The 10839-nt window shown below is 42.6% G+C and overlaps 1 protein-coding gene across 2 annotated transcripts; it reads left to right on the top strand.

Moving 5' to 3' along the window:
* Positions 1-767: 767 nt before the first annotated feature.
* Positions 768-8006, top strand: LOC310780930 (trypsin-2-like). Of its 2 annotated transcripts, none has more exons than XM_083641452.1 (5): positions 768-912; positions 1065-1164; positions 4163-4431; positions 6774-6907; positions 7561-8006. In XM_083641452.1, the coding sequence occupies exons 1-5, from the start codon at positions 873-875 to the stop codon at positions 7729-7731; spliced, it is 714 nt and encodes a 237-aa protein (XP_083497578.1). In that variant the 5' UTR covers positions 768-872; the 3' UTR covers positions 7732-8006. The 2 variants fall into 2 exon arrangements, with proteins under 2 accessions (XP_083497578.1, XP_083497577.1); XM_083641451.1 differs by having other exon boundaries at positions 1065-1236.
* The last annotated feature ends 2833 nt before the right edge of the window (positions 8007-10839 follow it).

Below are 10839 nucleotides of genomic sequence, written 5' to 3'. Positions count from 1 at the left end.
GTCTCCGTCTTTAACGTGGAGTATAATTGGGCCTTAACATGTACTGTAGGCTAGTGGTTAAGCCTCCCAGTTTCTGAGACACAAGTACTCTTGCTGGCTTGGTGATCCTGCTATCACGTTTTCTTGGACAAAGCTATCCAGTTCCGGGGTCCTTCGGGGAGTTGATGAAGCGTTACATTTCATTTAATTTCATTCTTGTTATTGAAGTGATGCTTCAATTACAAGAATTTACAATTAGAAAATGTAGAAGAAACTACTATTTTGGCCATAGGTTCACTGTTCTCTCTACCTACAATACAGATAGTAACAGAATTGGTTGGAGTGGGAGTCATGGGGTGGGGGGGTCATCATCAGTGATGTCACAATAGATAGATAGATAGATAGATAGATAGATAGATAGATAGATAGATAGATAGATAGATAGATAGATAGATAGATAGATAGATAGAAATTGGTGTTGACACCCTGCATTAGGTCTTCTAGATCCCAGCATCTTCAGTCTAGCTTTAAAAATGATCCTCTGAAAGACAGTTAATGTCGGCTGCTGATTCTGACACCCTCAGGATTTGGGGGTGGCACCCTGGCCACCCCCTGAAATACTCTGGCAGCTCTACCCTACTCAACCAGACAGCCCTTTAGCATCCGCCCACTGGCCATGAGGAAAAGGAAACAGGCCAATGGGAACACAACCAGCAGAGAGGGTGGGGCCATCACAGTCTTATTAAAGCCAGTGTTCTCTGCTCCAAAGTGTCACCGTTTGATGTGTACATCTGAAGATAACATACCTTGAGACAGAGCAGATAAGAGCACTAAATACATTGAAAATAGAGGCTGAGGACACACTAGTCCTGCCAACCAGACAGGCAGAGAGCATGAAGCATCTCCTTCTTCTGGCACTCTTTGGATGGGCAGGTACGCTACAACATTGATACATGAACATGAATTATGTCTGATGATGCATGAGTTGAAACAGGACATCTAATGATGTCAACGATACAGGAATGACATGACATGTTCTGTTTTTTGTCTCTTCCATGTTTTCACTTTTCATTAAACTAATACAGTTGCCCTGGAGGAAGAGAGCCAGATTGTTGGAGGGTACGAGTGCCCAGCACACTCTGTGCCCTACCAAGCCTATCTGGAAGCATATGACACCCACAAGAGGTACACTTACATTTGTGGAGGGACTCTTCTGTCTAGTGAGTGGGTGCTGTCTGCTGCACACTGCGAAACAGAGTAAGAACATTTTGTCTCTAACCACTCTTCTCTCGTGTTTAAAACTTTATTTTTTATATATTTTATTTAATTTTTTTTGCTGCTTTTGAAAATAGATAAGCTATTCGATTCTGTTATAAATGACTTAATGATTGTGAGGAGGGGCATCGCGATAATCGCGATATGACAATAATCGTAAAAAACTATACTTGATATTGAGTTAATAATATACACATATTGTTTCAATAATCCAGCACCTCTTAAATAATTTCAGTTTCTTTCCTTTCTGGTTTTGTTCTAACCCCCCCACCCCCCGCACCCCACCCCCTGGTGAAAATATAATTAGTAGTGAATATCTGGTATTGTAACAGCCCTAACTGTTGTGAGTCCCTTGGGTGGGGAATGCCTGGACTGGCCATAGGGAGCACAGGCAGCTTTCCCGGTGCCCTGGCCTGCAAAATGGCCTGCAGGCTTCTTCTTTTTTGCCCACAGTCAGACTGAACGTAGAAGCAGACCACGCCAGCCTCAGAGATGGGCGAAAATACATCAAAAAGTATTTTGATACAAATTACAAATATTTCCTGAAAAAAAATGTATCACAATACAAATACAAAATACTGGTCTTACATTTTTTTTTTTAATACAAATACGTATTTTGAAAATACATAAAAATACATTTGACAAAAACTGATAAAGAGCTGCAACGATTAGTCAATTCATCTATTCATTGCCAAATATTACATTAATTTTCTATTTTGATGATCTATTAATCATTTTGAGCCATTTCTTTAAGGAAAAATGTCTTAATTCTCTGATTCCTCTCAAATGTGAAATTTTCTGGTTTCTTTAGTCCTCTGTGGCAGTATTCTCCTTTGCGTACAGTACCCTCTAACACACACTTCTTCCATTTCAATTGTTTTTCAGCACAACTTATTTCTCCTTCACTTCCGCTGTTAATTGCCTTCTGTGAGGGCTTTTGAGTTACAGGTAGCATTTCTACACGTTAACCTCACGTTTTGGAACTTTGACCATGTTTAGCCATATATATGATATCTGTTATGAAAGTTATGTTATGATAGTACGTCCCCTTTAAACAACTTCACATCCACCATGTCAGTAAATTGTCTAATAATATAGTCTTTATTTAACACGCTGCGTGCATAGAAATACAGCAACATTATTTATTCCACCATAAAAGGTTACTTTTCAGGAACATGTAAGCATGGCGCTTGCAGTATGGTGAGGGGAATTTGCTAATCCTGTGGCTAATGTATGGAAATGTATGGAGGTTGTCAGCTTTGTAGCAGTACATTTATTTATCCATTTTGTAGACCTGAGCTGGGCACGGAGGTGTGTTTTTTTGTATTAGTTGTGTCTCTCTAATATGATCCACTGGTTTGCATGCAGTAAACAGTTTCAGGGCAGTGTTGGTCTTAGCATGCAATAGGCCTATCTAACCATCACATTTAGTACTTGATCTCTGGGGGAATTTCCACCAACACGAGGCTTCAGTAGTAGTTTGAGTCAGACTTCCTGTCCTGTTTGAGTTAGACTTCCTGTCCATTTCAACAGTGGATAAATGATACAGACCAGTCGCTCAAACACCTTCATGACAACTGTTACAGCAACAGACCTGTAATCATTCAGGCTGTCAGTCAGCATTAGACTTCCAGCCTGGTCTAATGTGGCACTCTGTGGGGTAACGGGTTCATCACAGCTTTAATCAGAGGGTCAGGTCTGGTCTAATGTGGCACTCTGTGGGGTAACGGGTTCACCACAGCTTTAATCAGAGGGTCAGGGGGACTCATGGTTCTGCACACCGTTAAAGCTCAGAACCAAACATCCTTTTGTTATTGTTGTTGTTTTGCTTTGTTTTGTTGAATTATAGCGTTAGTTGTGTCTCTCTAATATGATACACTTGTTTGCATGCATTTGCAGATACTGTAGGACAGTGTTTGCCTTAGCATGCAATATCTAATCATCACATTTAGTACTTTATTCTCTGGGGGAATTTCCTCTGATTTGTGGTTGAGTTGAGTTGAGGGTAAGCCAATCAGAGGCGGAGTAGAAGTGACATCTCACATTGCAGGTTTTTTTTATATTCCACAGTTTAAACCTGTGTCAATGTTTAAAACGTGTCAATTTGAGAATAAAATTAAATAAAAAAAGTATTTTATGTATTTAAAATACACAAAATACACTAAGTCTGAAAGTATTTTGATACAAATTACATCTTATTTTTCTCGGTCCAGCCAAATACAAATAACAAAATACACAAATGTATTTAAAATACATATTTTAAATACATGTATTTAAAATACTGCCCATCTCTGGCCAGCCTAAAGGCATATATTGAGGAGGGGAAACATTCCCTTCAATATTTAGAACACTGCATTTATAAAAAGATTAAATAAGCAGAGGACCTTTTTTCTGAAAAACCACAGCATCTCCTCCTTTGGCGCAGTCTGCTGCACACAGGCAGGCAAAGGAGGTTCGATATTAGGACATTTTTTCTCAAAAAGTCTCAAAACCAAGTAGGCTAAGATGTGATGGCAGCTAATGAGCCACTGAGTAATGGTTTTCAAGTTTAATTTCAGAAGTGTTGTTTGCAACTTTTCTAACTAGGTAGGCCTGCAGTAGCCTAATGTTGCCCGTAGACGCTTGCCAGCTAGCCAAAATAGCAAAAGACAAGCTATCAAGCTATTCCAGCATTAGCTGCAGCAGCTGTCCAATGGCAGTCAAATAAACGAGAATGCACCAGAATGCAGGAAATGAAGTCTTTGTAAGTACATCTTCCTGGTGGGGGACCCCCGCCTGACCGGGGCTATATTTTGCAGTATATTTCCCGGCATGAATGGTTTTCCCAGTCCGCCCCTCGCTAAGGAAGCTTCTCTCACTTCTTCTCAGATGATCATAACGGTCTCTATAATGTGTTTAACTCTTCCAGGCCAAATCTAAAAGTAGGGCTGGGACTGCACAGCCTCCAGCATTCTGAGGGGAGCGAACAGCACATCATGGCCATCCAGTCCAAGGTTATCCGCCACCCTCACTACAACAAGCACACTATGGACAATGACATCATGCTGATTAAGCTGAGCCGACCGGCCATTCTGAATTCTGATGTGTGGCCCGTTGCCCTCCCCACAATGCCCCCCGTTGATGGGACCATGGGCTATATCTCTGGATGGGGGAACACTCTTCCCACAACAGAGAACTGTGAGTTTCACAGTCAAATAGTTGTGTGTGTTGTTTCCAAAGGCCAATAGTTGACGAGCTACTGTGCGGAGACATGCTCTACTTCACACATGGGCAAAATACGGCCCGCGATGGAATTGCAAAAAATAAAAAAATTACAGTGCACCTGAACGCAACATGCAAGATACCCGCTGAATAAGTGTCCAAATGTTCATGTCATTCTGGCCAATACTCCACTTCTGTTATAGCATTTCAGAAAAGGCTAGATTGAAGTAGAAATTTAAATAATTAACTCATTGGTTTTGGATTTATTTAGCTTCAAGAGTGCATTTTTGTTCGTGTGACCCTCAACACAGGCTTTGATCATCCCGGGCCACTTACTGATACTTATGCTTAAATTAATCCACTCATATTCTGGTTTATTTCAAGAAAAACATTTCGGCTAGTGGAAATTCTAATTGGCTGGTAACTTTAAAATCTAGCAGCCATATTAGCAGGTGGTCAAAAAAGTTCATTTCAAGCCCTGAGAGCAGGTGGTGAGGAGTGAGTGAGAAAAGGATAAAATATTGGTGGTTAAGAATAATGACATCACAACTGTTAATTTAAAATGAGTTATTCCTCTAAACCTGGCTTCAAATGCCCCAAATCTTTCGCGCTGGCGCCGTTCGGCCCTCAGCAAAACCTGGTAGCGAGGATTTTTTTTGTGGCCCTCTCTATCATCAAAGTTGCCCATCCCTGGGTTATAGCATGACAATATTTGTTCGGCCCTCGGCAACAATCTGGGTTTCTCATGTGGCCCCCCCATGAAAAATAGTTGCCCACGCCTGCTCTACTTGATAGAGTGCCAAAGTCACACCCTCTCCAGGGGTGGCCAAACTTTTTTGGTTGTGGGAAAAATATAAGGAGTCGCGGGCCAAACAATATTAAGCGCGGCAGTTTTCAACCTGTTTAGACTGAAAGTGGAAAAAAATTAGACCAGAAAACCCTTGTGCGGGCCATAGTTTGGCCACCCCTGCTCTAACCCCATTCATTTTTCCATCGATGTTTTGTAACATGCGTATAAAAAGAGATTTGGTCAATCTAATCGATCAGCCATATTCAGAATCAGGACTAGGGTTGTCAATAGTATTGATAGTATCGATAAAAATCAATACTAAAGATTGGAAACTGATACAATACTCATTTGCAACAGTATGGTTACCAGCAGTGCTTTCTCTGAATGAAAAATCAAACATACTACTGATTTCTCCCTCCCTATCATTGGTGGGTATCTAGAGCAGGGGTAATCTGCTGTGTTCTGATAGGCTGATGGCTAGAGCAGGGGTAATCTGCTGTGTAAGTGCAAAGTTTTTAATTAGTTTTATCGGGCCTAGATTATGGAGAAGTGTGCGTCTGTCCGTCCATCTCTCTCCGTTTATTTTTTATGCCTCTTGATGTGTTGTCATCCCCCCTCCCCCCCATGGTATCAGAAATGGTATCGAGTATCGATAATTTCCTGGGTATCGGTATCAAAGTAGGAATTCTAGTATCGTGACATCCCTAATCAGGACAGAGGCCATAGAACATTTTAGTTCGACCAAAACTAAAGAGAGAGCAATTTTCCTTTTTACGCCCCGTTTTTTGTATGAGTGAAATGTTCTATGGTCTCTCCTGATTCTGAATAGGCAACACGTTCTATTTGGTTGGGGTTTGGGTTTGGATATGGTGGGGCCTCCAGGGGAAGGTGTAGGGTTAGCGTCTCCAGGAGAAAGGGGTCAGAGGCATTGGATTCGGGGTGAAAAAATACATTATAGTCCTTTGACGGCATCACGATTGGACCTTCCGTTTCTCAGAAAATGTCACTTTTTCGCTGATTGGATCAAAATTGGCGCCGACCTCAAACTATCCAATCAGAGAAAGGTTGACATTTTCTTGGAAGCGGAAGGTCAGATCGTGATGCGTAAAAAGGACTATATGTACTGTAATTTTCCACCCCGAATCCAACACCACCATCCGTGAGTCTCTACGAGTGCAGAGATACGTCCACCCTGCCTGCAGGTCTACAGGAGAGAGACAGAGGACCGTGGACGGTGGGGGGTTTCAAGTCACTGACCAAACACTCTATTTCAGTGATTGATGTCAGAATATAGTCATTTAACACTTATTTTAACACAAAAACATCGCTGAATGCAGCTTTAACAGCGCGTCCGTGGGCATATCATACTTGCGCACAAGCGTACCGTGCGCTTAACATCCCACGTACGTGACAAAGCGGCGGTAGTTTGACCAAGTAAAACCCTTTCTTAAGGATTTTTCAAAAACATCTGTAGGAAAATGATTGGTGACCAACTCCTTTATGTGTGTGGTTATTTTCTCTATTCCAGCACTCGCTGACAAGTTGCAGTGCCTGGATGCCCCCATCCTGAGCCACAACATCTGCTCTAAAGCCTATCCTGACGCCATCACTGAGAACATGATCTGTGCTGGGTTCATGGAGGGAGGCAAAGACACCTGCATTGTAAGTTAAAGCTCACAGCTACAACACACACACACACACACACACACACACACACACACACACACACACACACACGCACACACACCTGCTCAGATGTGGCTCTGAGTAGAGAGGCAAAGTGGAACGTCACTTCTTGCTTCAGCACTGTACCAGAGATTTTCATCAGCCATTTATTTTCCCATAGACATTTCGTAAAATGCTTATAAAATAGTTGTACTTCGTCGAACCAAATGGTTCAGCTAACGCTATAATCAGGAGAGACCATACCATAGAACATTTCACTCGGACCAAAACTTAAAAAACAACATTGATTTATTTTTTATGTTTTGGTCCCAGTGAAATGTTATGCGATCTCTCCTGTTTCTAAATATATCTGTACTGTTTGGGTTTGAACCAGTAAAACTATTTTTATACACATTTTACAAAATGTAAAATTTATTTGTGTATTTTACACAAATAAATGTGTGTAAAATACACATTTTACAAAATGTGTATGGGAAAATAAATGGCGGATGAAAATCTCTGGTACAGTGCTGAAGCAGGAAGTAGGCGGTCACTTTGCCTCTCTATATGAAAATAACATCTCCCTCTCTCTCTCTCTCTCTCTCCCTCTCCCTCTCTCTCTCCCTCCCCCCCTCTCTCTTCTTCCTCAGGGTGACTCTGGGGGTCCCATGGTATCTAATGTGAAGTTTTGGGCTTCTCCTAAAGTGCTCCAGGGTGTGGTGTCTTGGGGGCTCGGCTGTGCTCAGAGAGGCAAGCCCGGCGTGTACACAAAAGTTTACAATTACCTCTCCTGGATCAAGGAGACCATGGCATCTGGCTGAGCAGCATAGACTCATGAGATTATTAAACTGGGCATCCATCAAACCTGTGTGTATAACTGTGATTTACTGTGTGTACAGTGTGGTTCTATCACTGTGTGTCAGCATGGCATTGACCAATAGCACTCATGCCTTCAGTGCCATAATTGACAGCAGTATGAAAGAATATGAAAACTCAAAGTCTAATGTGTGTGAAAAGAATAGCTCTTATATTTTTTTATGTAAAGCATTTTCAATTGCCTCTGTGTATGAAATGTGCTACAAATAAAGTTGCCTTGCTTTGCCTCTAGCGCCCTCTACTGATTTAATAGTGACTAGCAGAATACCCGCACAGTGTATCGGGCTGCGTAGCCATTGCACAGCATCGCAAGTTCGGCCATTAATCTGCACAGGCCTCACTCACAGAGTTAGCATGCAGCCTCCCCTCAATCTCCCCAGATGGTTTTTAGAGTCCAATTCCCTGGCTGATTCAAACTCCACTCACCTGTGTGCTCCTCCACTCTCGTGCTGAGCCTTTGTTGTCATTTTGCCCAACTGATTAGCTGTTTTTGCCAATTTAGTCGGCCCTATTACCTAATTCAAAAATCTGGCTCCGTTAGGTCACCTGCAGGGGTGCTCTTTCCTGTTCACTTAAAATTCACTTTTTCTACCGAGTCTCAATTCACAACCACAAGGCCGGCGCATTAGGTTTGTTATGTGTTAACTCATATTCCAATTGTTCTAACAGATTAACTAATCCACTGTCTCCAATTGGTATTGTAAAAAGAAGGTATGTGGATATTTATGATTAAATAGCATGCAGAAGTTGAGTTCTATGAAGCTTCTACCAACTGAGATCTCTTTACAGAGTATGAACACAGCTCTTATTATTGAGTCAATAAAGCTCCTGGTTTCAAAAGAGGCAGCGCTTCATCGTAATCTAGGGGGGGAATCTAACCTCGCGTCACCAGGCTCTTCTCCGGTACATTATTACTACAGGCAGGATGTCCCGCCCCGTGTTCCGGTCCTGTGTTCTGGTCCGCAGTGTTTTCCTTCCCCCATAGAAATGCTAGCCTGCGTTCCTGATTGTCAATCACAGTGCAGTCGCTGATTGGCTCTTCCGCTCTGCAGCTTCTGCTAAATCCCCCCAATGGCTTTGGGGCCAGACCGTCTCGCAGAACCAAATGAAATGTGAGTTCACGTGACGGGCTGGTTTACCAGGATATACTGTAGAAATGCAGCAGTAGGCAACCTAACCTCGCCAGTCGCTATGAGTTAGAGAAAAAATAAGAAGTATGGCCATATACAAAACAAAGTATTCAAAGAAGTACTTGAAGAAACTTGCTGGATCCATAACATTACAGCACAGCACTTTGGTTCCTACGTTCCGGCCATAGCCGGAAGTCACGGAGCGAGGTTTCACCATCCAGACTAGGGGAAATGGTAAATGGACTGCATTTATATAGCGCTTTTATCCAAAGCGCTTTACAATGTGCCTACATTCATCCATTCACACACCGAAGGCGGCAAGCTGCCACGCAGGGTGCTGGCACAGCCATCGGGAGCAATTTGGGGTTCAGTGTCTTGCCCAAGGACACTTCGACATGTGGACCGGAGGAGCCGGGGATCGAACCACTGACCTTCTGATTAGTGGACGACCCGCTGGCTGAGCTACAGCCGCCCCTAGACTAGGGGAAATCAGGAGACAGTGATGTCACTGCGAGCTGAACCTGGAAACATGGCACAGGCTAATTCACTTTCTATTCAGCCAGTTAAGGTGCTGGATTCAATCCAAAAACTCAAAGAAAAAAAAAATCTTGAAAAAAGTTCATACCTGCTGTCTTGAGTGAAATCAATGAGAGTCAATACTCTATGACTGACCAATGCACAGAAGTTTGACTTCACTGGTTGAAATGAGAGTAATTTGACCCAAACCATGCACAGTACATCTCATCTTAATGTATATTTTATAATGTATACTTTTGTTTTTACCTGTTGCTCTCTTGCATTTGCCATCTTATCCTTCTGTAATCCTAATTCATCCTAAAGAGGATGAATTTCCCCATGGGGATAAATAAAGGATAACTTAACTTACCTTAAATTCATCCTCTGTATTTGATCCATCCTCTATTAGGAACCTTCCTAGAACTAGGAGCAGTGGGCAGCCGCAGTGCAGCGCCCGGGGACCAACTCCAGTTCTTCTACCAGTGCCTTGGTCAGGGGCACTGACAGGAGTATTAATCCTAACATACATGAATTTTGGTGGTGGGAGGAAACCGGAGCACCCGGAGGAAACCCACACGAACACGGGGAGAACATGCAGACTCCACACAGAAAGGACCTGGGACGGACCGGGGTTCAAACCCGGGACCTTCTGCTGTGAGGCAACAATGCTACCCACGGAGCCACCGTGCCGTGGTACGCACTCTACCAGGTGAGGCACCGGGACGCCCAACAGCAACACTCTTCACATTCTTCGTCTATTGAGTTGTTTTGTGTTTAGTGTTAAGTCTGGAAACTAGATCAATTATAGATTTATTGGTTAAAATTAGACCTTTGCAGCTCGGACTCAGCAAGGGAAATAACAGAATATGAACACATAAAATATGAAATGGGCAGGGAAAGTTTCTTGAGTTGTCAGCAGCAGAGGGAGACAGAGAGCTGTTGAAGGAGGGCAAATCTTTGACCAGTGGGTCAGTACATCAAAGTACATGTGTTATCTCTCTACCTACAGTACAGACAGTCTGTTATCTCTCTACCTACAATACAGACAGTCTGTTATCTCTCTACCTACAATACAGACAGTCGGTTATCTCTCTACCTACAATACAGACAGTCTGTTATCTCTCTACCTACAATACAGACAGTCTGTTATCTCTCTACCTACAATACAGACAGTCTGTTATCTCTCTACCTACAATACAGACAGTCTGTTATCTCTCTACCTACAATACAGACAGTCTGTTCTCTCTCTACCATACAATACCTACAATACAATACTAACATTTATTTTGTAAATGGTGGGGGGGGGGGATTCCCCCCTTATATGGGGTGGGGGAGGGTTAGACTTTGGGGAGAGAGTGTGCAGACACAAAAAAAATTAAAAATCTAAGTTATTGGAGTGCTGTCTTG

Source organism: Poromitra crassiceps (assembly GCF_964638095.1).
Source record: "Poromitra crassiceps genome assembly, chromosome: 8".
Lineage (NCBI taxonomy): Eukaryota > Metazoa > Chordata > Actinopteri > Beryciformes > Melamphaidae > Poromitra > Poromitra crassiceps.
The sequence above is the reverse complement of the archived record's forward strand: the minus strand, read 5'-3'. Positions and strand labels throughout refer to the sequence as shown.